The 26,606-nt window shown below is 39.0% G+C and overlaps 1 protein-coding gene across 1 annotated transcript; it reads left to right on the forward strand.

Annotated features, from left to right (window-relative positions):
- Positions 1 to 2,277: 2,277 nt before the first annotated feature.
- Positions 2,278 to 4,282, forward strand: LOC145120997 (zinc knuckle (CCHC-type) family protein). The gene is made up of 2 exons (XM_079056779.1): positions 2,278 to 2,376; positions 3,174 to 4,282. Exon 2 carries the CDS (start codon positions 3,232 to 3,234, stop codon positions 4,060 to 4,062), a length of 831 nt encoding a protein of 276 aa, XP_078912905.1. The 5' UTR covers positions 2,278 to 2,376; positions 3,174 to 3,231; the 3' UTR covers positions 4,063 to 4,282.
- Positions 4,283 to 26,606: the final 22,324 nt, after the last annotated feature.

Raw genomic sequence — 26,606 nt, forward strand, 5'->3', positions numbered from 1 at the left:
TAATACGTTCTCATTTGGAAGCTTTAGATTATTCGGTTTTCCCAAGAGTAAGAGTACCATCTACAAACCCTAGTTTACTTCTAGCTTTTAAACCTCTTGTCATAGCACTACGCCACAGGCGATAGTTTTCATTTCCAGTAAGTTTAAACTATATCTATCCTACAACACATCTAACAGATGTATATACAAAGTAGAACAAAAATGTTGATTACAATAGATGAAAGAACGAGAGAGATATAAAAACAAAACCCTAACCAATTTTGATCTAAACGACTGAATGAATGATCTTGACAGTCTCTCTCTAACTTTATATCACAGCTCACATGAAATGAACCAGATTTGGGTTTTACTTGATCCACAAAAGATCCGCGTGTTTTTACCTGCAAATTCTTTTTACAACCTTACACAATTCTGTTTATCATAATAAACCCTGTGTTTTATTATTAAGAAAAATAATAAATATATGATTGTATTTAAAATATTTATTATTTTTAACACACAGTTTAATAGAATATATTTATAGGTTAAAAATTACATCTGATGATGTTTGGAGCGTTGGAGGTTGTATTAGATAGTAGTTCACACACTCATCACAATTCACAACTTAAAAAACCCAAATTCACATTATTTGAGAAAACACTAATATAATAAAAACACGTTTAAACTCACATTAAAACTTATAAAAAGTCATACATATACTGCTTAAAACTTATAAAAAATCATTTAATCACAACTAAAACTTATGAAAAATATCATGCATTCACAACTTAATACTTACAAAAAATCATGCATTCACAACTTAGTACTTAGAAAAAAATCATGCATTCATAGCTTAAAACTCTTTCTTGTTGAAACAGACAGATATGTATAAAATCTATGCATTAATAACTTAATAATTATAAAAAAAAACACGTATTCACAGCTTAAGAAACTAATCTAGACTTTCATTTACAAATTAATAAACCAGTTTAGAAACTTATTTCATATTATTCAAAGTTTAAAAACATACCTTGTTTTCAGTGACGCATTTCATCAAACACCTTCAATGCATCTTATGTCCAGATTTGATCTTGTTCCCTTGCTTCAGATCCATTAGCACTGATGGTAAGCAACAAAAATGGTGGTGCGACGTTAGTTGTGGTAGATGTGGAGTCACATCGACAGTGGTAGCATCAGATCTAAATGTCAGATCTGTTGGCGATGATTTCCGTCAGATCTATTGTTCCAGCGAAGCAAATTGGAGAATTTTTCTTGTATTCCATTAGATATGGACGTTAAAGATCTAGAAACGAACTACATATGGACTTCGGAGTAGAGTGTGACGTTTTTTTGGTGTTCTGATGAAGCACAGTAGCTAGTTTAGGCGGTGGTCGGTGGTGATAAGGTCGACTATCAGATCTAACCAAACCGCACGAGATCTGATATGTTTTGCTTTTTAGAGAGAGAAAGTGAAGTTGAAACAGCTTCTTGACTCCAGATCTGAGACGAGGTGGCGATTGATAGTGACGGAGGAAGGTGGTGGTTATCACCGCTCGCCGGAGCTCATAATCTGGAGGAGAAAATCGAAGATCTGAAGTCGAAAATAGTAGATCTGAAAATGAAAATCGTAGATCCGAAGAGGGGAATCATAGATCTGAAGCTGAAATTGTAGATCTAAAGAGGAAAATCGTAGATCTGAAGTTGAAATTGTAGATCTGGAGCCAACCGGAGCTTGTGGATCTGGTGGCGGTGGTTCGTCGACGGTTCACCGGCAGTAGGAGGCGACAATCAAGGGTAGTGGTTGGTGGCTAACTGGTGGTAATATTTGTGTGTTCTTCAAGTTTGTGATGAGAAAGAAGATAACCATATAAGAATGTATATAGTGTGTGTAGATCTCATATAACAAAAAATGAAAGTTGATTCTTATGTTATATTTTTATAGAGGTTCTTATTTGATCTTTTATATATATATATATATATATATATATATATATATATATATATATATATATATATATATATATATATATATATATATATATATATATATATATATATATATCCTATCTAAAAACAAGATGAAAGTAGATGCTTATGTTATATTTAATGGAGGTTGATCTTTTATATTTATATATATATATATATATATATATATATATATATATATATATATATATATATATATATATATATAAACAATGAGATGATACATCACAACCATGATTGGACCTGTCACATCCGATCCATTTCAAGATCCGACTTTAAATGACCCAAACCCGGCCAAGTGCTTGGGGGGCAAGTACGCAACGGTCAACTTTAAAATAGGGTTTCCAAATAAAAAACCCAATTGCGTTACTTCACTTTCTCTCTGTGCAGATTTCCTCTCGCTTACCGAAGGTATGCATCTCTCGTTTCATCTCTGAATCGATATGATAATAAAATCTGCGTATCTCCATCATGTTACTGTGTTTATATCTGGAGGTTGTTGGATCTGCTTTTGTTGTTACATAAAGATGCGTAACGTTTCTAGGGTTTCAACGAGTGAATGAATATTTGGAATAGGTTTAGTGTTTGAGTTCTCAGATGATTTTAGGTGTACTATTATTTGGCTTTCATTTTAGATAAAATGGTTCTGCGTGTTAATGAGCTATGTGATGTGAATAATTTATGTCTGAACTTTTCTGGAACTTGACGAGAGGAATCACTTAGCCATTTAGAGTATTTTTGTTTAAGTTGCTCTTCGTTTTTATCAATTTGTGGGGCTAATTACTCATCAGCATCTTGTCTCAAACTTATATTTACAATCTTCATCTTTAATATCTCCCCTACACCATGATTGATAGTATTCAGACCACAATATATATGTTGTCATTCGGATTGATTTTGTCTACAGAATGATATCTCTGACATATGTGAACACTGATTCCTATCAATATATCTCTTTTCTTGTGCACACTTATTGTATTACAATGGTTCTTTAGAATCTTTTAATCCATGAGATTATGCCCAAATTTAGGCTTTCTGTAGACTGCTAAATTTTTTGCCAATTGAGAGGATATTCGCTTCCATTAAAGTTTCTAGGGACATAGAACAGGCTAAAACAAAGATTCTTTCTTTGATTCCATCATACAAAGCTTTTGCTTCTATCAATATCTATTTTTTTTTCTAACAATAACATTACAATCTTTTTTCAGGTTCCAAGGTTCATTGTTCCATTCATCTTAATCCTTCTTGTTCCACCACACAACCACCATGTCCGGGAAAGAAGAAAAGGGCGGCACACAGGACGCCGCCGAGAGAATCAAGGCGGCAACACTCTCGGCCGCCAAGGGCCTCAGCCGATCACAGGCGGAACGTGCCGCCGCCGCCGCCGCCCGAAACGTGAACGCCTACGGGCAGAAAGAAGAAGGGCCAAGCAGATGGCAAGAAAGGAAAGAAGCAAAGAGACAAATGTATCTCATGAGTACTGAAAAACAAGTAAGACTTGGTGAAAGAAAAGACCTCAAAACCTCAACACCAACTGCTACTAATTGCCAAAAGTGTTTTCAACCGGGGCATTGGACTTATGAATGCAAAAACGAACGTGTTTACATTTCCCGACCTTCTAGAACACAACAATTGAAAAATCCCAAGTTGAGAATGCGGGCCCCAGTTTCGTATGATTTGGATAATCCGGAGGTTGGGAGAGAGGAGAAAGGGGATGGGAATGTTAAGAAGAAGAAGAGTAGGGGTGGAGATAAGAGTAAGAAAAGGAAGCATGGGTCGAGGTCGGAATCGGAATCGGAATCTGGGAGTGATAGTGAGGCTTCGGTGTTTAGTGAGTCGGAATCGGGTACAGGGTCGGGTTCTTCTGAAGGGAGCGATTCGAGTGATAGTTCGGATTCTGATTCCGGGGAAGATAGGAGGAGGAGAAGTAAGAAGGACAAGAAGAAGAAAGTGAAAGAGCCGAGGAAAAGGAAACACCGTCGGCATAGTAGTTCGGATTCGTCGGAGTCGGAATCAGAGTCGGAGTCGGAATCGGAATCTGATTCCGATGATAGTAGAAGTCGGAGGAAGGGCAAAAGGCATAGCAGAAAGCATTGAAAGCATTCAAGAGAGGTTTTCAAAGTCCAGCAAATTCAGGTTGATGAAGCGTTTAGATTCTGGATGGGGCTTAAAAGTAAAAACCATTGGTTTTCAGTATTTTGCTATATTGTTGATAGGAACAAGTGCATGCATGCATGGTTTGAAGTTTTTGTTCTTTAATTTGTATGATACAGTAATATACTTTTAGAATTATGAATGAGTTGTTGTTTAGTCACAACACTGTGTCTTAGTGGGAAACTTCACAAAAACCGTTTACTTTTGAGGAATAAGCATATTTGTATTTTTTTTGCCAATACAACCATTCAAGTTTAAGCAACTTCTCCAAATCAATGACAGTGAACACTTTCTTAATTATTAAGGATCAAATCATACATTTAACCAACCAAATAAGTCCATTTGATTTTTCACTCAAAATACTTTAAAATCCCAATAATCATGCTACATGATGCATCATCTTGAACAGTGAACACTAAGGTCATCTATAATCAATTTGATTCATAAGAGCTTAATTGATTTCCCCTTTAACCCTTAAAAACTTCATAGATTGTGGTATTGACAATTTTTTATTCAGTTTTATCTTATAACCTCTATAACTCATTTTACATTGTCCCACAATTGAAGCTTAACGGTTAAAATATGAAATCTCATACAAAAAGCTCAACTTCAAGCCTTATGATATACCCATAAATCAAAGGTACTCATTTTAAGAGTTTGGGTTTTACAATGTATTCATTATCGAAACAATATATTTTTTTTCATTTACTTTAGTTTTTTCTCGTTTATTACAGTGGTAGGGATAAGTATTATAGTCAGGAACATCGAGTGAACTAGAGAAAAGCATTTGTGGTTGATGATGAATTAGATGACTGTGATATTGATGAACAAACAAGTTCTCAACATTTAAAGGTTCTTTTTGATGCATTCCTTTATGATTTTTGCCATGTCCGTGTTTACAAGGAGAGACAGAATAATGATGAGGAAGCCTTTAAAGAAGAAAGCGTGTCTGGTAATTAAAGGGAAATGAAGGAGGATGTTGATGAAGAACTTAGCAAATATGGCGTTCATGACCTGTCTGTTCATTGGAAGACGATGAAACCACATCTTAGGGAAATATTTTCTAGTCTAGAGGAATTAAGGTTCTTCCTTACAAACTATGCTTTTAGCAATGTATATCTAATTAAGGTCACCAAATCCTTTGCTCAAAGGCTTCAAGCCAAATGTGGTTTTTGATAGGTTTTCTACGTCTAAATACATGATATTGCGCGACGGAAACAAACAAATATTCCTATGTGTTCATGCAACATGAGATTTTTTTTACCTTCGTTGATTCAAATTATTGGTTTTTTGGATTAGCTTTGATACCCGCATTTTTGATTGAAAAAGGTGGATAACATAGAAATAGGGGATGATCTAGCATTTTTTTTCCATTTCTTTATTTCTTTTTTTTTTATCGGATTTTTTTTTTTCATATGATTTAGTCATTTTTATGTTCCAAATAGATTATAATTTTTTTATGCACTTTATTTCATCATTTTGTTTTATTCTGATTGTATCTATGTACCCATTTTCTATTTGGGTTGCTAACTGAAGGGTAGAGTACTCGGCTAAAGAAAATATAGAAAAAACATACATCTTTTTGTAGTCAATAATGTCCTTTCTTGAGGGCTTGTTATTTCCACATTTTTTGGATGAAAAGACTCAAACCATAATCCCTATTTTGGTTCACACCCAAGTGCACCAAAGAGAAGAACAAAGAAAACTAGGAGAGAGGCTAGATCAAAACTTCAATCACCTCAAATAGAGAAGAGGGGAGGAGGACAAAATGTTCAAGCCTTGGAATGAGCAAAAGGGTTTGATCCCTAGCACCCTATTTCTAGGCTATAGTTGTTTAGCCCCAAAGCATCTCCAAACCCATGTGGGATTGCCTAAAATTCTTCCACATCCTTATCTTTTAGGGATTCTAGAATATTTCAATTAACTAACTTTTAATTTACCAATATTCAACTCCTTGAATTAACTAACTCTTAATTAATTCCAAAATAGTTTCTAATTAATTTATTAAGCCATGCGAAATTAATAAACTAATTTCTCCTAAATTCTTTTATGCTCAATTGGGTCATGAAGACAACCCCAAAAGATTTTGTTATTATTAGAAATGTCACCAATAGTTAATCATATTGGACACTCTTTCTGTTAACGTTACCACGAACAGCCAAGTTAAATGTAACGGAAAACATAACAGAGATGTTATTGTGCCAGAACCTTGGCCAAGACCCGGTCTCGGCCTAAGTGAACCAACACCAGGGCGACAGTTCACTTTCCTTCACGAGGAAAGAATATTCCCCGTGATCCTCTCATTCACTCACGACCAATTAGGACGTGACAAGAGGCTTAGGTGACGCCCAAAATTGACGTCACCAGGCGGTTAGTTAACGTGGGCGTGATCCTCCCAGTCAGAGGAGGCCACGTCTCATGCTCATTAGACGAGGTCCCCATGATCCGTTAGAAGCAGGTATAAAAGGATCGTTTCCGCCTCAAGGAAGGGATCCATCTTCTCTCTCATTGAATTTACCCTAATACTCTCTCGGAAAACTAACTTGATCGTCAGAGCGACGTCCCGGGAGAACACCCGTATGTCCTTTAACGATTCTTTTGTGTTGTGTTCTCAGGAAAAGCCTCCAGGACAGATCCATCATCCAACATCCAAACCCCTGTTGAACATGTCACAACATTTGGTGCCATCTGGATATATCCTCAGAGTGATACAACCAATTAACGACACTGGTTCTTCGCAAAACGACGATCTAAGCCCAACAGTACCTACGCCTGCAGTAGAAGATCTGTTTCAAATACCGTTGGCGATAACCAGAGGACACCACCGCGACTATAAGACACAGACTCCAATCCAGGTGCTCATGGCATAGATCTCACCGGTTACGGGGCCAGTACTCCAGAGCAGTTTCCGACAATTGTCATCGGACGGTTCATCACCTCAGACGGTGATATCACATCTCGATTTTCTGCATGACGGCATGGAAGTACTTACTATCTCTAATCCTCGTAAGAGAAACACATCTCATCAGGCGGAGGACGAGATAGAGGTACTCTCGAGAAATCTACTCAATATCAGTTTTTCAAGTAGAGATCCCAGACCACTGAACTGGGATCCGCAAGACCCACTCCTCATATTTGGATTCATTCGTAACACGAAAATCCATCCAATATACATCGACAATGGTAGTTGCTCTGATATACTCTATGAGCATTGTTTTAGGCAACTACCAGATGGGTGGAAGGAAGGGCTATGGCCCCCAACCGGAGGACCATTAGCGGGGTTCACCGGTCACAGTCTGTGGCCAATAGGCACTATTCGGCTGCCCTTAACGTTGGTCAGTCACGATGAGAGGGATCGAATCACAAGAACATTTGAATTCTCTGTGATCCGGTTTCCAGCAGAACTCAATATTTTGCTGGACGGTCGACAATCTCCTCACTACACCTCGTGCCATCGACGATCCATGGCATAGTTAAATTCATCAGACGCCAAGGATCAGTGACGATCCTCGCCACAAAGACCAGGGCACAACATTACCACCAGATCACAGCCGCTCCCGAATTGGTGCGAGCCCCAAAGAAGTCGAAGGAGGGAGGTTCAACCAAACAACATCAAATAAACATGGAATATCTAGAACAAGTCGTGCGAATTGGCGCTCACCTATCAGGCGAGACCAGGGCACGACTGGTAGCACTTTTGAAGCAATACTCCACCATTTTTGCCTGGAAACCAACAGACCTGATAGGCGTGGATCGACAGGTTATAGAGCACAACCTCAATATCGCGCCTGGAAGCAACCCTGTAAAGCAAAAGAAGAGGGGACAGGCGGCAGACCGGAACAGGGCTATAAACGCTGAAGTGGCCGACCTGGTGAATGCCCGGGAAGTAATGTTCCCATCATGGATAGCAAATCCTGTCATGGTAAAGAAATCCAACGGATCGTGGCGGATGTGCATTGATTACTCAGATCTCAATAACGCTTGTCCAAAGGATTGCTACCCTCTCCCGGAGATCGATCAGAAAGTCCAATCGCTTGACGGTTTTCAACTTAAATGCTTCCTCGACACGTACAAGGGTTATCATCAGGTACGGATAAAGCGAGAGGATGAGGCGAAAACTACCTTCCATACCGAGAGGGGTACCTTCTGCTACCAAAAAATGCCTTTCGAACTCAAAAACGCGGGCACTACATACCAAAGGCTAATGGATAAGATATTCGCCGACCAAATTGGTAGGAATATCGAGGTCTATGTCGACGACATCGTAGTTCAGATCTGCGATGAAGAAACATTGCTCCATGATGTGGAGGAAACCTTCCAAATGCTAGCTAAAGCGCAAACAAAGCTCAACCCAACTAAGTGCATTTTTGGAGTAGAGGAGGGGCAATTCCTTGGGTATCAAGTATCCAAGGAAGGAATTTTGCCCAATCCCACCAAAATAAAGGAGTTCCTTGAGTCGAAAACTCCCCACAATCTCAAGGGGTACAGGAAATCAACGGTAGGTTGACGGCACTGGGAAGGTTCATTGTCAAATCTGCAGAAAAGGCACTTCCTCTATACCAAACACTCAATGGATGCCTAGACAAAAAGCAGTTCAAATGGACAGAAAAAGAAGATGCGGCATTACAACAACTGAAAGATGCCTTACACCAACTACCGAACCTCGCCTGCCCGTTACCAGGGGAAACGCTGCATATGTACTTAGCAGCTTCTGAAGAACCTATCTCGTCTGTGTTGGAGATGGAGAGGGAAGGCAAGCAGATATCCATACATTTTGTTAGTAGAGCCCTACAAGGGAAGAGGTCAATTACCCGACCTTAGAGAAGTTGGTCCTAGCCCTGGTGTATGCTTCCAGATGGCTACGGAGATATTTTCAAGCCCACAAAGTGGATGTTCTCACTAGTTACCTGATAAAGCAAGTTCTACTGAGGCCGAAAAAGTCTGGACGCCTGGCCAAGTGGGCCATCGAACTAGGCGAATATGATATCCATTATCATCCCTGGACTAGCATCAAAGCCCAGGCCCTGGCAGACTTCCTGGTCGAAATCCTAGATACTATCAAGGGAGTGCCGACGACAATCTCCGTCGATCCACTCGATCCTGAAGCCGACAAGGAACTTTGGAAGTTGTACACCGATGGCACGGCAAACAAGGAAGGCTCAGGCACAGGCCTGATCCTTCAAAGCCCCAAAGGCGAAGAGATCACCTACGCACTGCGATTCGACTTCCAAGTATCCAACTACGAGGCAGAGTACAAGGCACTCCTGGCAGGTCTGAGGCTGGCCAAGGAGGTTGGCGCAAAGCAATTGGCAGCCCTCAGTGATTTGCTACTTATGACAAACCAGATAAACGGAACGTATGAGGCTAAAGACTCAAGGATGCAGAAATACGTAGACGCAGTCCGAAGTCTAACCGGCGCGTTCAAAAGCTTTTCCATAAAACAAATCTCTCAGGGAAAGAACGCAAGGGTGAATGCCTTTAGCAAGCTAGCCTCAACTTCCTATGATCACTTAACAAAGAAAGTGCTAGTCGAAGTGCTCCCGGAGAGAAGTATCGATAACTGAAAGGTTAATACGGTATCGACTACACTGGAATGGACCAAACTGTATGTCGATTACTCACGTCATGGCCTACTCCCGGATGAACCTGATGAGGCAAGAAAAGTCAAGATCAGGGCATTGCATTTTGTAATCAGAGACGACCATCTGTACCGGAGAGGGTATTTAAGACCATGGCTAAAATGTATCTATAAAACAGAGGGACAAACGTTCCTGGAGGAAAGCCATTCTAGGGATGCAACGACACATGAAGGCGCTCGAGCGCTCACGGGCAAAATACTCCGTCTAGGAGTATATTGGCCGGAAGTGTACAACGACGCTGCAGCCCTAACCAAGAAGTGAAAAGAATGACAGGCCTTCGCTCCTTTCCAAAATCAATCGGCCATGCCATTGGCAAGCATTACCAGCCCCTGGCCTTTCCATCAATGGGGAATCGACATAGTGGGACCTTTCCCACCGGCGCCAGGGGGTGTAAAATTTTTGCTAGTGGCCATAGACTATTTCACTAAATGGATAGAAGAAGAACCATTAGCCACCGTCACTGGCAAGCAAATGATAAAGTTCATGACCAAGAACATTTTGGCCCGTTTTGGCACTCTCATAATCCTCATAAGCGATAACGGCACACAATTTGAAGGAAGTCCCTTCAAAGAGTGGTGTGAAGACAAAAAAAATTCACCGCCGGTTCACGTCAGCGGCACACCCTCAGGCCAACAGACAAACTGAGATATCAAACAAAACCATAGTTAATTGTTTGAAGAAAAGTCTACTCAGATCAAAGTCCGCCTGGGTGGATAAGCTCCCGACAGTGTTGTGGTCATAGCGTACCACAACAAGGTCAAGCACGGGAGAAACGCCATTTAGTCTAACCTACGGGACGAAATCAGTCCTCCTATTAGAGATGGTGGCCGACTCCCTATGAACATAGAGTTTCGAGGAGGGAGCTCACGAAGAAGGATGGCGCCAGGCCCTGGACATGCTCGATGAAAAACGTGAGGCGGAACAGACGCGCCAAGCACTGTACAAGTCACGAACTGAGAACTATTACAACCGCCAAGTCCGGGTCAAGAACTTCAAAGTTGGAGAATGGGTGCTAAGAAAGAACGAGTCTAGCCATGCTGAACCATTAGGGAAACTCAGTGTCACGTGGGAAGGACCGTACAAAATCATGAAAGCCCACAAGAATGACGCTTATGTCCTAAAAGCTCAGGACGGGCGTGCCATTCCAAGAACCTAGAATGCGCAGAGCTTGCGACATTTTTACTCCTAAAACGAGTGTTAAAGGTAGATTCAATGCTAGCAAAGGCATTTCATACTAGTTTTGATATGTAAACGTAACCATCAAAAATTACATTACCATTTTTAGTTTTATAACGCTCCAACATTAAAACTAGAAAAAAGAGAGAAAGCAATTCAGATGCTTCTTATTTTCAAGCTTGAAAAATTAAACAAAAGAGGTTGTGTATGTACATTTACCATGTGACAACAAGGACTAATCATCCAACATCACACGAGCGAAGTCGTTACAAGGTGGCAGCCAGGGGGTTTCATCAAAAAGGCTCATAACCTTTCCCCCAAAACATGTTCATCAGTTACATTATAGCCAACATATGAAAGAACATGTGATATAAGTGTAGAAGAGTCATAACCTTCCACTAATGAGAAAAACAAAACTGGGTGAGCCTCAAGATGACGATCTTGGCTACACCTAGGGTCTTTCAGCAGCAAATTAGAACAAATTTCTCAAAGACCAGCTTTAGTAAAGCATAAAGAGTTCACCAACAAAAAAACTCAGCCAGGGGTATAAGCAGACCTTGTGTACATACCATGTGATGGCCAACATAAACCACACATGAAGCAGCCAAAGAAACGAATATGTGCGCTAACAACAAATATTCATACCCTCAAAAATAAAGTGAACATTGTCAAAGGTGTCGGACTCCCAGACTTTCAGACTGCCACTGAGGGCAGTAAAAACAAAAAAAAAGCAAGAAATAGAAAACAGTGTTCACAGGTGTTACATCAAAACAAATCAAATAAACATCGATACTTATGGGCAGAGTTGTTACCATCACGGGGTGAAGAGCTTGGGACAGGGCCAGACCCATCACTCTGAGCATCTTGACAAAGCTCACGGAGCCTGGCCATGTCCAGCTGCCCAGGCGAAGATAGCCAGCGAAAATCGATTTCAGTAAAAGTCGTCATGGCATCTTCCATCTCTTGGGTCTTAGTGGCCACGTCCACCGCAACCTCCGGATTGAACTCCCCGGTAGTCACCAGCTCTTTCGCAACTCTCTTCCCTTGCTCCACCCCTGTCGCCACACAAGCCGCCCGAACCTGAACCAAGTCTTGAAGAAATTGAGGGCTCTCGATCACCCTATCCATCACCCGACTGAGCCCGTCGCTAAGGATCCATGAAACATCCTTCTCCGGCGCCCCTTTTGCAGCATTCTCAGCAACCAGATCGACCTCCAGTTTTGCCGTCCGCTTGCTCAAACCGGCGTTGTCTAGACTCAGGGCCCCCATACGATCGTTCAGGCGCCTCAACTCTTCCTCCAGATTCACCACTTGATCCGCCAAGCCTGCCTTCTCGAGCAGCACTGCCTTTTGCTTGCCCTCCCAGCTGCGTTTGTCGGCTTCTAACTTCCCCACCTGGGCTTTTAGCTCTTCGCATTCAATGCTTTTCCTGTCAGAGTCAGACTGGAGGGTCTCCATATTGGAAATACGTTTAGCGGTCGCGACCAAGTAAGGTGACACTTGGGCGGCGGCATATCACAAGCCGTCGGCCATGTGCTCGTCTGACAGGACAGTTAGGGCCTCAGTGGTAGCAGGAGGAAAAGCGTGCTGACACCACTCGAGAGCGGTGGTGTCGTGATCGGAGACAAGGTCTTGGGAAGTTAGTCTCCAAGCTGGCTTATAGGCATCCGGATGAGAACCCACAAGAAGGGGGATGGTTACAGTTTCACCAGAAGAGGTTGAAGCGAGACCTCAAGGAAGCGAAGACCCAGTCGTGGGAACAGGGTTTTCTCGGTGCTTCCTTCTACCGTATGACAGGGCGGTTCAGTCGCCCTGGTTTGTGCCCCCTCCAGCAGTTTCGAAGGACTTTCATCGGGGGCACGATTGGAATCCTTGGTACCCCCAGTAAGAAACTCAGATTACGTTTCTTACGAAGAGGAGGCCCGCTGCTGGCTGTCTCGGTTCGACCACCAGAATAGGAGTCCAAGAAAGCAAAAAGCCTCTTGACCCGCCGAAGACTCCTCGGGGACCCGGAAGGTGTAGGATCCTTCTGAGAAACACCAGTGACAACTATGTCCTGCGGATATGGATCCTCACTGGCGCCGGTAACACTGGCAGAACCGACAGTTGCCTCGATTCCTCGGCCAGAAAATGGGGGTGGAAGAGCCTCCACCAGATCAACGTCAGGTCACTGAAGCTCACCGTCGAACAGACCCTAAAGAGCTTTCTCTAAACAAACAACCTCCTCCACACCTGGCAACAGAACAAAAAACAACGTCGGTTAACCAAAATGCCGATTTAAACATGACTTGCCAATTTTTTTAAAAAGGGGGGGAGATGAGCAAGAGAAATACCCTCTTTCTCAACGAAGAACTCAGGCACTTTCCCGCGAGCCCTCCAAGCGGCGCTTATTCCGTCGGCGGCCAAGAAGCAGTCAAGCCAATCTTCACCGCTGATGCTGATCTTCTCTAGGACATCAGCCAATTCCTTGTCAGCACCAAACAGTGTGGGAGCACGGTCGATATACACCTTATCCCTCGGGTAACTTAGCACCACGAGATTGTTGTTCACCCATAACAGCTTCTCCTGCCAGTTCTTCTTGGACTTCTTATCGTGGATAAGAGTAGGGACTCCCCGCCGGCAGGAAAGGGTTCAAGTCCCCGACTGAGTAGAGGCATTGAAGAAGTGCTTGAAATCCGGAACAGTTGGCAGGCGGCCTAGGGCACGACAGAGGAGTTCGAAACCCACTATCTTGTTTATAGCGATAGGGGTCAGCTCTCTCACGGAAAAACCATATTCCCGAATGATTAGGTTGAAGAAATCAGTGGTAGGCAAGCGCAGACCTGCCTCGAACAAGGCGATTGGGATGCCGACTTTGCCTTCAGGAGGATTGTAAAGCGATGCATCGGGTAGGGAATTTGCACTCCGTGTTCGGGAACGAACCCGAATCAGAACTCAAAAGATTCCCATTCTTCGGTGGTAAGATCTCTCCCCAAAGCGCGAGTGGTAGCCATGAAAAAATATGAAGAAAGGGTTGAAAGGGTTTTTCTTAAGAACAAGAAGTCGAAGAGAGAAAAGTAGAAGGTAAAGAGGAAACGCTAGGAGGAACAGAGCCTTAAATGCCACAAAAGGGGCAACGAACCGTTTTCATGATGAAACCACCGAACAACGGTGATTTCGCCCTGCCAAGTGCATAAGCTATCAATAGCAGCCCGCCACGTGTCTGTGGGTAGACCAGAACAACTCTGCAACGTCACAAATGTAGAAGCCTACTGGTCTAAGGGACTTGTTAACGTTACCACGAACGACCACGTTGAATGTAACGAAAAACATAACAGAGATGTTACTGTGCCAGAACCTTGGCCAAGACCTGGTCTCGGCCTAAGTGAGCCAGCACCAGGGCGACAGTTCACTTTCCTCCACGAGGAAAGAATATTCCCCATGATCCTCTCATTCACCCACGACCAATTAGGACGTGACAAGAGGCTTAGGTGACGCCTATAACTGATGTCACCAGGCGGTTAGTTAACGTGGGCGTGATCCTCCCAGTCAGAGGAGGTCACGTCTCATGCTCATTGGACGAGGTCCCCACGATCCGTTAGAAGCAGGCATAAAAGGATCTTTTCTTCCTCAAGGAAGGGATCCATCTTCTCTCTCACTGAATTTACCCTAATCCTCTCTCTCAGAAAACTAACTTGATCGTCGGAGCGACGTCTCATGAGAACACCCGGACGTCCTTTAACGATTCTTTTGTGTTGTGTTCTCAGGAAAAGCCTCCAGGACAGATCCATCATCCAACATCCAAACCCCTGTTGAACATGTCACAACACTTTCCAATAGTCTCCACTTGGATAAGTCATTAACTATATGTAGTCCACTACTTCTTCAATAATCAACAAAGAGAATTCCATGCAATGCAATTGCCGAACTCTGATCTAATCAAGATTCAACCCTTAGATAAGTGATCAACTATTCCTTTGTTCTACAAGATATATGTATGAACCTAGGACATGGATAAGAGTCAGTCTCAAAGTTCAAGATTATGTTTCCTAATAAATATTTGTGACGACTACATCTGATTACTAAATTAAACACATCAATTTCAGTCACGGCTCGGCCAAGCACTTTAGATGTTAACACCAAATCATCGAGGCGCCTATAGATATCGTTTTTCCTGTTAAGGCAAAAGAAAAAAAAAAATTTGACTACATAGTTTTCTTCTACTCACCATGTCACACATGGATATACCCTTTATTACCTCCATTTATGTGACAACCGTCAAATTTTGGTCAAGTCAAAGTCAAACAAAGTCAACAAGTCAAACCGGTCAACTCCAATAACCCTTGTATGTTAGGGTTTACGTTATGTAATCACTATACAATTCGCTATTTTAATGAGAAATCATCATTTGGAAAGTTCATGTGTTTGATTTTCCTTAGCCTTAACAGTGCTAAACAACGAACCAAAACGATAAAACATTATTGCACACTCATCGGGAGTGTGTACGACACTAAAACACGGTTTAACGGGGTTTACGAACCTTGCGTTATGAAGCCGGACACTCAAATTAATCACAAACGAAACCTCTCTAAATCGTTTTCACTCTATCTCTTTCTATTTGAAATCTCTCCCAAATCTCTCTTAAAAGTTCCCATAACTTTTTGGAATCATTCGGGTCATCCCGACCCTTAACCGGGTCAAAAACCACTTGAAACGGGGTAAAAACGGGTAAAATAGCCTTAAGGACCCAAAACGGAAACTTCAGGACCGAAGCCTCTCATCCGAGGCCTCGGATCCGAGGCCTCGGATCCGAAGCCTCTCATCAGGACCGAAGATGAAGCCTCTCAGGAGACCAAATCCGAAGCCATCAGACAGCAGCCTCGCATGTGAGGGTCCGAAGTCTCGGCCCCCATCCGAGAGGTCTCGCAGACGGCCCCTTTTTTACCGGTTTTTCGACTACGACTTCGTTTTCACTCCGTTTTTCGTTATTTTAACGTGGGATTTTCACCCAAAACTTTATTTTATAAACTAAGGCCCCAAAATATATAAATCTCCAGGGTTTTTATAAAAATATATTAAAAGAATTAGTGGTTGAACTAATTATTGAGGGAATATTTGCTTTTCCTTAATTTATGGCAAAAGCAAACCACCACCACCTCACTCTATGATTAGCCACTCTTTCCCACTACCCATTGTCACCTTAGTGGACCTTTACACCCAATCTCCAGCTCTTCCCACGTTCTAAGAGCTGGAGAATTGGTCATCTCTCCTCATTCTCATTAACTTCTTTCATTCTACACTTAGCAACCAAAGAACACTCTCCAAAATTCTCTCATCTTTTCTCTCAACTTCAAGAACTTCAAGGCTTTCTCCAGGGATTTCTTTCTTCAATTAGTAAGTATCTTCATCATTCATATAATTATTACACTCCATTCTACTCAAATCATTGATATCTTACACAAATTCCATCTTATTCGGTGTTAGATTCTCGAATCATCAAGACATCTTCTTAGTGTTCTTGGGTTGAACACTTCCTCTCTCTTACTTTCATCTACTGAAACCACATAGGGTGAGTTCATACCCCTACATTTACATGTTTTTCTTAAGTTTTAAGGGGGGAATACAAGTAAAATCATCAAGAACACAATTAAACTTTTTTCTATCAGATTACATCAGAAAAGATGAACTTCGATCACGGACTGTTTTGGTCAACTTAAATATTTTAGTTTTCAAAACGGTTCCAGGTGCAAGTAGTTCAAACTCTTAGCTTTAAAATGGCTACTTGCACATCTCCATATGATTTTTCTACAATTTATGGTGATTTTTACAAAACTGTCTATCATTTCAGAGGCAAACCCGGACCAGTCTGTGATTATGAACATTTTCACCTCTGTTAGAGATCACTAAAAATCATGATAAAATTTACGAACAAACTAGACTCATATTCCAAACTCTCAGAATTTGCAGATTTGGATTTAGAGCTTTGATGATTTTTCTATAAATTTTCTAAGAACAGTAACAGAAACTGTATACAACAAAAAGTTGCTGTCAATTTCATTTCACCTTGTAACATGTTGAGCAAGGTGTATATCTTTATGTGATTATATGTTATTGCAATATATGACATTTTATCTTAATATTTAGACACACATCAGTTTACAAATGGATTTGGACATATAAAATATAAAGAATAACAAGTGATTATAATCAAAGTACAACCGATACATTCAAACATTTAATAAACTATTTTGAATATAGTTTGCATACATTACTACGTACTACCCTTGGTTGATAAACTATAATAGGTATAGTTTATGATACATTACATAACACATACATTTAAAAAGGGTACATTTATACAAATGATATTTTCATTAAGCAAGGTACGGCCATACGGTACCAAGTTTTCATAACACGTAATTCCGTTAATGACTTTATGAAACATTACATAACACATACATTTAAAAAGGGTACATTTATACAAAGGATATTTTCATTAAGCAAGGTACGGCCATACGGTACCAAGTTTTCATTACACTACACGTAAATTCGTTAATGACTTCTGTGAGACATTCGATTCAATTTACAAATAAGTCATGTATTATAACCAGAGTCTCCTCGAGGGAGAGCGTGATACTTGTGTATAGATCTATATTGGGTTTGACAAACCCACACCTAAACTGCATTCAACAGTTAGACCGATAGGTCTGGGGTGACAAATGTCATAACATTTCCGACGCCTGAAGAACGTCGTTTCAGGCCAACTAGGTCATAGCATGGTTATAATAACTCACATGTGGTATTAACAAACATAGAATTTACGGGGATTTCACTAAAATCAAACGAGTTTATGTCGATTTAAACTTGCATTGTTTTACTATAAGGAACGAACACTACTTGTACATTTCGGTCTTTGGGTTTTAAGACTACATTTACACATTAAGGAAAATATTGGATTTTCTGGAACGAACACTACTTTTACAAGAAAAGGCTTTAATAAACTCACATAAAGTATTAATGAATATTGGAATTTACGGGAACTTCATTAAAATTAAACGAGTTTATGTCGATTTAAACTTACATTATTTATTATAAGTAAGAAAAGTTACTTATACATTTCGGTCTTTGGATTTAAGAGTACATATACATTTTAAGGAAAATATTGGATTTTCTAAAACAAATAATACTTTTATAAACAAAAGGCTTTTAATAATACTAAACAAAAGCTTATGAACTCACCAACCTTTGTGTTGACACTTTTTCAAACAACTTGTATTCTCAGGAAATCATTAAACAGGTAACCAAGTGCTTTTGAGGATGGGACGCTAAGGCGTCTACTATTTCATATTTTGTCAACATATTGTAATTGATTCGTAAACATGTAATTCATACAATGATGTAACTTTTTCAATTATATATATGTTGGTTGTGTTTGCTTGAATTACTATTAAAATTGTTGTTATGATACTATACATGAAGTCCTCCACCCCGGACGTTTCCGCCATCCTTGGTTTGGGGGTGTGACAATTTACGGATAGCGTTGGAGCATACCAATGGATTAAAGATTCGTAAAGCAAAAAAGCCTCATGTATCTCGGTTTGAAGCATAAGAGATATTATCATCTTAGAAATACTTGTGACATTATGCATGAAGCGATATCTAAGTGCGAGTTGTTCCAATACTTAAATCTCCATTAAGTACTAATAGTGTACCCGGGACGGTACAACAAGCAGTTACTGACTTAGGTACAAAAAGCAATCACTGACCCGGGATTGGCCGAACTCAACGGCAAGAGTTACACGGAGTAAGGCGAAAGTAGAACGGCGTGGGTGTGGGGTGTGGTAAAACTTTTGTGAAAAACTATAAATTTTTTTTGTTCTGAACCCCAAACTCGGCATGTATGAGCTGTCCACTCGTCCTGTTTGGGCGATTTTTTGCGATTTTGCCTAGGAACCCGTTTCAACACGGCGAGTTTGGGCTCCCCAACTCGGCGTGTTGAACTTTTAATTATCAAAAATATATATGTTTTTAAACTCAGTGAAAGAGGGGTTTTAACCCTAAAAAGGAAAAATCGATCGTTTTTACCAGCCACACCCAAAACCCACCGAGTTCTTTCTCAAGAACGACTGTTTTTCTACTCCTTACGGTTCTACTCGATTTTCTCCAGCAAAGTTAAGATTTTTAGTCCCTCAACATGTTAAAGTTAAGATTTTTATGAGTTTGGTGTTTAATTTGAATGAAAAACCCGATATTTGAACTTGGCATAAGTTCTAGGGTTTCGATTTTGGTCAAATTAGGTTGTTTAAACTGGTCTTTATTATGATTAAATGCATGTTATAGTACCCTAAACAAACTGTTGAAGTTGTTTGAAGTTGGATTGGTCATATGGGTTCGATTCTGAACTGTTTGCTTGAAATGTTCATCGAACACGCCGAGTTGTTCATACAACTCGGCAAGTTTATTTTTCAAAGTGCCCAGATTTGCTTAAAATAATATTTTTAACTTCCTTTGGTATTGGTTTGCCTCCTATGTTGTTTGTTGTGCAGAAAAAATGAGGAGAGGTGGAAGAGGACAACAAGTTCCTAGGGACCAAGGGGATTTTCCTTGGTACAACTTCCTACAAGTTGTCTCTCAAAGAACTTTGCCAGAATGGAGAAGCAAATTACAGAAGTTGAAAAAAAGGAGTTCTATATTGCTAACGAAGTGGAATGGACATGGTTAGAGCTGGTTGGGTTAGTTGAAGCCATGAACCCATATTTGACAAAGGTTTTTATGAATGATGGGGCGAGGGTCACATGTACTGCCTGGAGGAGGTTGTTTCAAATACAGGAGCTGGTTTACAAAGAACTATGTCTGGAGTTTTATGCCACGATTCAATTTAAGGGGGGGGGGGGGTTGATGATCCTTTTGATACGCACAACTTGACTTTCTGTTTGAGAGGAGCATATAGGGAATGTAACATTGTTGAATTAGCATGGAGGATGGGTCTCTACAATAGGTCGGAGGCTATGACGGAAGCTTTTGGTACATTTCTGGAACATTGTCATAGGGAGTTTCCAGATGGGGTTAATGGAGCAAATTGGTGGACAACGATTACAAACGGGGTGTATATTCCATCGGCGGCACAAAAGGGTAGTATCTGGTCACCGGTCCACCGATTCATTGCATGCTCCATAAATATGAAGAAAGACGATGACAAGGTTCTAAAACTTGATTTAATTTTCTTTTGGAGCATCATCACGCCCAACACTTTTTGTAATATACCATACTGCTTGGCGAAATATGTCACACCCCCAAACCGGAACGGCGGAAACGTTCGGGGGTGGTTGACGTTATGCGTAGTATCACAACAGTTGTATCATAGTAAATGAAGTAAACACAACCATTACATTATAATACGAATATTTACATTGTTTGAAAAAAAAACATGGTTTATACATAACAGTATATAGCAAAAGTAAAAGACGTGACTCCAAAATGCTCCGTCTTCTCCAAAAGTTGGCAAGAGTACGTGTCTATTGTTGCCCTGAGAATACAAGCAGTTTTAAAATATCAGCATAAAGCTGGTAAGTTCATAAGCGTTTAGTTCTAGTGAAAGAAATGTTTCTTTGATTCCTTGAAAAGTGTTTCCCAAGAAAATCCTATATTTTCTTATGAAAGTTATTTGATTATCCATTCATTATTTGTTTAACAGCCGGTTTAAGTAAGGTTGAGTTATCCCAGGAAAATCCTATATTTTCCTTAAAAGTTGATAGTTGGTTAACTGCTCTGTAATGAGGTGTACAAGTAATCTACCATACTTGTATCGTTAGATGTAGTTTTCTTGAAAAACCTTGTTTTGCTCTCTATGAGGTGTATTAGCCTTATTACATAAATAAAACTAATAAATAGGTAGTGAACTAGATCCTAAGGGTATTATCAATTCCCTCTAGTAATCAAATCGGTTATTACTTTGAGGTTAGTTCACTTGTTTCATTATTACAAAGTAAATCTCTGTTATCTAGGTTGCGAGTTTTATAACCATACATTAAACTGGATATGGCACGTAACGGGGCCAATATCTTTTTATGACTTTGTCACCCGTAGACCTAACGGTCCCACTGTAGCTAGCAGCGAGGTGTGGGATAGTCAGTCCCGTATAGATCTATACACAATAGTCACGCTCTCCCTACAAGATATTCTGGTTACAAGGGTTAGTCCTACACTCACGAATCCGGTGGAGTGTTACCAAGGACGTGTCTCCAACTTAAAATAACAAACTTACAAGTAATAATATAGAAAATCTTGTTTATGTTTTGCATGAATCCTTTGTAAAATATCACATTTTATGATAAGATTCACAAGTTTCCTTGCTTTAGTTCTGAAAACTGTTTCTACGAGTTGATTTCTTAATCGTTTGATAGAACGGTTTTCTGTGTTAAAAGCATACTGAACGTATAATTATTTTTTTTACAAAATAAGATAACTTGAGCACAAGTTTCCTTGTACTTTTGCTTGTATTCCCCCCCCCCCTTGAAAACATGAAAAACTCGGAAAAAGCGTAGGGGTATGAACTCACAGTTTAACGTAGGATCCGAAGGTATGGATGCTGAGTGTCGACTGATGTTTCGTACTCAAGTGGATCCTAATAACATATAGTAACACATACATATGTTAGAATTAGGGTGTTTCATGACTAGACGTGACGGGGAAACCACCCTAAAGACTTGGAAATGCTTGTCGGGACCTTATATGATCAAACAAGGGAGGTGTACGACCAAAAGAGTGTGTGTACGGCCAGGGTGTACGGTCAGCATGTGTGTACGGTTGCACACAGGAGTGTGCGGCCGTACAGAGGACGTGTGCGGTCGTACATGGGAGTGTGCGGCCGTACATAGGGGTGTGCGGCCGTACACTCTTCATTCATGCTCAAAATGTCGATTTTCGGGTGTTTCAAGGCCAATACCAAGTCCAACTAGCAAATGAATGCCAAACTCTTCACCTTGGAGAGTGTTTAAGGTGTGTACGGCCACCTTATGAAGGTGTACGGCCGTACACCTTCAAGTGATGAAGAACACGAAGAACACGATGAATTTTAGGCTTAGATCAAGGTGTCTTACCACTACAACAAGCTGAATAATGGAGTGATTCACGTTCTTGAGGCCTTTAGAGTGTTCTTGGATGAAGTTTTTAGAGAGAAAAAGTAGAGTGAGAAAGTAGAGTGCAGCCAAATGAAAGGAATGAATGAAGAGGGTCACCTTATATATAAGGGTGAGTGTGCGGCTGGAGGGTGGGTGTGTGGCCGCACACCCAGGTGTACGGCCGTACACTCCTCCCGAGAGGGTGTATGGCCCGGTTTTGTCTCTATACGACTTGTTGACTCATTTCTAATCTCATTCCCGGCTGTACTCAAGCTTAGAACACTTAAACTAACTCTTAAACGGCGTTAAAGGTGATAAAATCGAGTTTAATATTGATATAACGATCAATTGTACAGGATAAAAGTTCCGGGTTGTCACAAAATATTTGGCGGAGAGAGGGGTGAAGGATTGGAAGGCATCACGAATTTATGGGGGCATTTTTGTTACAAAGTTGGCAAGGTCATACGGGATATTTGAGGACGGGGCCGGAAGTTTTCTAACAATGATGCACACGCGCCCATTTACCACACTTCTTTACAAGAGGGCGAGGATTGTGGAAGACAACGAAGGGGGTAATTTTTCTATCCCCCGTGATGATGAAGTTTTGGTACCGGAGGAACCGGGAAGAAGAGTTCCGCCTCAACTCGCACCCGTACATGAGGAGCCACCGGTGATATCCGTTGAAGATGAAATGCCTATGGACCCATACAACTTGTCCATGAGGCAATTTCAAGACAATTTGGCCCGTGGGGTGAATCACACCAATATGAAATTGGAATTTATGATCAGCCAAATCTCTTATAATTAAAATGGAAATTATTTATTTCTAGGAAATAATAATTTTCATTAGTAAGTAACATAATATATCATATGGTATGATTTATAAGTCATGCACAAACTTTTGGACTAGTTGAATCCTTTTGTCTTTTTCCCTAAAGACAAAGTTTATATTTTATAAACTTTAAGTTTATAAAATTTAAACTTAATCATCCCTTTTTAAACACCTTGGCCGAATGTTGGTGATAAAGGAGGAGCATGGTTTTTCACTTAATTTATTCAAAAGAAATCATGCTTTAGAAGCATGCTTGGACATGCATATGACATGGGGACATGTTTGTCTAAAGTTGAAGAACCTAAAGGTTAAAGACTTCACTTTAAGAAACTATATAATGAGGCTTTCATTCTTAAAAGATTTGCCCCATTCCTCTTGCTAATGGCCGAGAGCATTCTTCCCTCTCCTCTTATCTTCTCTTGCTTTGAACACTTGAAGATTTGATGGTTGCATTTTTCTCTCTTTGAACCATACTTGGGTTTGGTTCAAAACTTAAGAGTTTTACACAAAGATACATCAAGTTGAGTCATTGTTGGTGTCTCAAATGTTCAACATTCTTCATCAACTTCCAAGCCTCCCAAGAGGACCCAAAGAACTACAAAGGTTGTTATTTCTTCACCTCTTCTTTGGTTGATGTTTTAATCTTTCTATAACTTGCAAGAAGATCCTTGGTGGGTATAAAATGTTTATGTTATTTAAAAATTAAAGTCTTCCGTTGCCATATTTTTCTAGTTTATTATTATATTTTTAAAATAAAACCCAACAATTGGTATCAGAACCACCTTGCAAGTTTGGTTAGATTTTTTGATTTTTGGAAATCTTAGTTTTTTGGAGAATATTGATAATTTGTTTTCGTATAAAAATAAGTTCATACATATTTTCTATGACAACTTTTTTATTTTATGTGACAAAAGTTTCATGCATCTTTTGTCATTTAAAGTTGTCTTAGAAAAACAAAGGTTGTTTGATGTGTATATTGATGTATATGATGTGCATAAACTAGCGAATGACCAATGTGTTGTTATATTGTTGTGTTGGTTATTTTTGTTATAAAATGGTTGTAATAATTTATTTATTCATATAGTATGTAATAATTAAATAGATTAGCTTTTCTTGGTTATTTTTGTAAAGTAATAGATTAGTTTTTAGAAATAATTTATTTGTACAAAAACGTAACAAGAAATCAAGTTGGAACCATTTTTTGAAGACAAAAGAGCAATTTTCAAGTCTAAAAGGTGTGCAGGATTTTCAGTAATATTTTCTGAAAAGTGTCGCTAATGTTGTTTACAAAGGGCTGTTAGACTTTTAGCGATATTTGCTGAATTTTAGCATTCAAGAAGTTTTTCCTATCTTTTGCAAGCAATGGGTGTTACTCAAGTGGGAGCTTATACAACAACATTACAAGAAGTTTTTTGGTCCCTTTAAATGTCCCTTTAGAAATGGACTTGACATTTTTGTGTTGGCTCACAAAATGTCATTAGTTGACTATGTTTATGCACATATCTTTTTATGCATGTTTGTGTTGTTTATTTTATGCATTATTTTGTGTGGTTGATAAAATTAGTTTTTCAAATCCAAAAATAATTTTGGACAAAATAAACATCACATGGAGTTTGGGTTTTCAAAATTAGACATAAGATGTAACAAGTTATTAGTTTTAAAATAAAACCCGTTTTTATAAAATCGTTAATAACGGGAAATTTTGAAATACTCAATTATAAGTTTAAAATGGTGATTTTACTCCAAATATATAAGTAATAAAATTAAGTTTTATTAAAGATATAAAAGGTTCAAATGCACTCAAACTTATACCGGTTATTAAAATTGAATTGCGTCAAATTATATAAAAACTAGTTTTTTATATAGAACCTTTAAAAGTAATTTTCTTTTGAAAATTGATACCATGTTTTATTATATTCATGTAATAACCATGATATCATATGTTTTTAAACTAGAATTATAAAACATATAAAGACCCTTATTTTACAAACCTCAAATCTATGCAATCCTTTTGAAAAACACTCGCACATCTCTTGTATGCACTAGTGGGATAAAGGATACATAACCGCTTAGTGTTGTCTTTTGATGGTCGAGGTGTCTTTGCGATTTCTATAACCAAGTTATAGGCCGATTACACAAGTTTTTCAAGTTAGATGATTTGATCGGAAATCTTTTGTGATAAAGGATACCTAAGCGATAGAGTTCTGATGCATAGATGGGATCAAACATGTCTAATTAAATTTGTTATTAGAGATCCCATAAATCTAGGAATTATATAGCAAGATATAATTCATAACCGATATCTACCGAGTTGAATTCAAATGGATGGGATAAAGGATACCTAACCATTTATTTGTTTTGCAACTTGGATCCTAGACTTTGATAATTAATGTTTTTGGAAACTAAAAGGGTATTAATTATTAAAGATTAAATATTGAAAAATACTAAATGAATTTTGTTGAAATTTTTTAGTTAAGTAATCTATTCTCATTATCATGAATTGTCATTTTCTTTAATGACTTAATGAAACAATAACATTCACTAGATACAACTTCAATGAACGGGTTCATGTCTTAAGAGACAATCTCGTAAGAGATATGAAATTGTATACACTTAAAGATCATAGTCCTAAATTATTTGCTTTGAGCAATGAACCTCAACATGATACCTAGTAAAGGAATCACCGTGATGCTAAAGATGCTTCTAACATCAAGCTAGGAATAGTTATTTATGACTTCTAGGAAGTCTTGGATAATTTAAACATATATTTGATGATATAACAGGTCAAGAAATATTCCAATAAATACATTGATATTTTATTTAAAGCTAGTTTAAACATTGGAATAATGCAAGGCTAAAAGAATCACCTTGTGTGATCCAGGAGGCCCATGTTTTATGGACTGGACACCTTTAAGCCCATGAAATCTATTAAAGCCGACATAGATGAATCTTGTTTCTTTTGTAAAGAAACTGGACACTGGAAGTGGATTTACTCCTCTTATTTGGAAAGAAAGTCTGGAAGAGATTAGTACTTCTTGTATCTACTAGATAGAACTCATACTTTTCATATAACACTTAGGTACTTGGTACTTAAATGTTAATCTAATATTTGTAAATGGCTTGCAAATATTTGTAGAGCATAATCAAGTTGGAACTACACTCTCGGAGTTTAGTTTATTATTTATGCTTAGAACATAAATTACTTGTAATGTAAAACAATATTTGTTTTGGAACAAAATATGTTTTAATTTAGCATGTCTAAATTTATGTCTCAGTTATTTTATTCAAATGTTTGATCACTTACTTAATCGTTTGTCATAACGATAATATTCATATTCTGAAATTATTAACTTCTATTTATGAGACTAGATCCCTTAATAGAATTATGAAGTAAATATCAACATCAAGTTCTATATACAAGCCCTTTTGACTTAAACTTGTTTTAAATCAAACTTATCTTTGACATTGTTATCTTTATTATATAAATGACATTCACATATTCCAACTTCAAGAAAGGGATCTTTGAAGTCCAATAATGTAGTTTATTTGACATATGTGAACCTTATTTATATGTAAATGATTCCTAATGATATTTTCACTAAGGTGTAGAGAAAATAATTAAGGAACTATACACTTAGTGTATGACTTCCTTTCTAATGAATGCCTGAGATTAAGCACAAGATACCAAATCAACTTTATTAAGAACTATAGTAGTTTTAATTATATTTTACGTGGTAAAGC

This window comes from Lactuca virosa, chromosome 6 (assembly GCF_052849685.1).
Source record: "Lactuca virosa cultivar CGN04683 chromosome 6, Lactuca_virosa_CGN04683_v6, whole genome shotgun sequence".
NCBI classification, from domain to species: Eukaryota; Viridiplantae; Streptophyta; class Magnoliopsida; order Asterales; family Asteraceae; genus Lactuca; species Lactuca virosa.

Coding starts and splice junctions, on each gene's coding strand:
- LOC145120997 (XM_079056779.1), top strand. CDS start 3,232: ATGTCCGGGAAAGAAGAAAAGGGCGGCACACAGGACGCCGCCGAGAGA.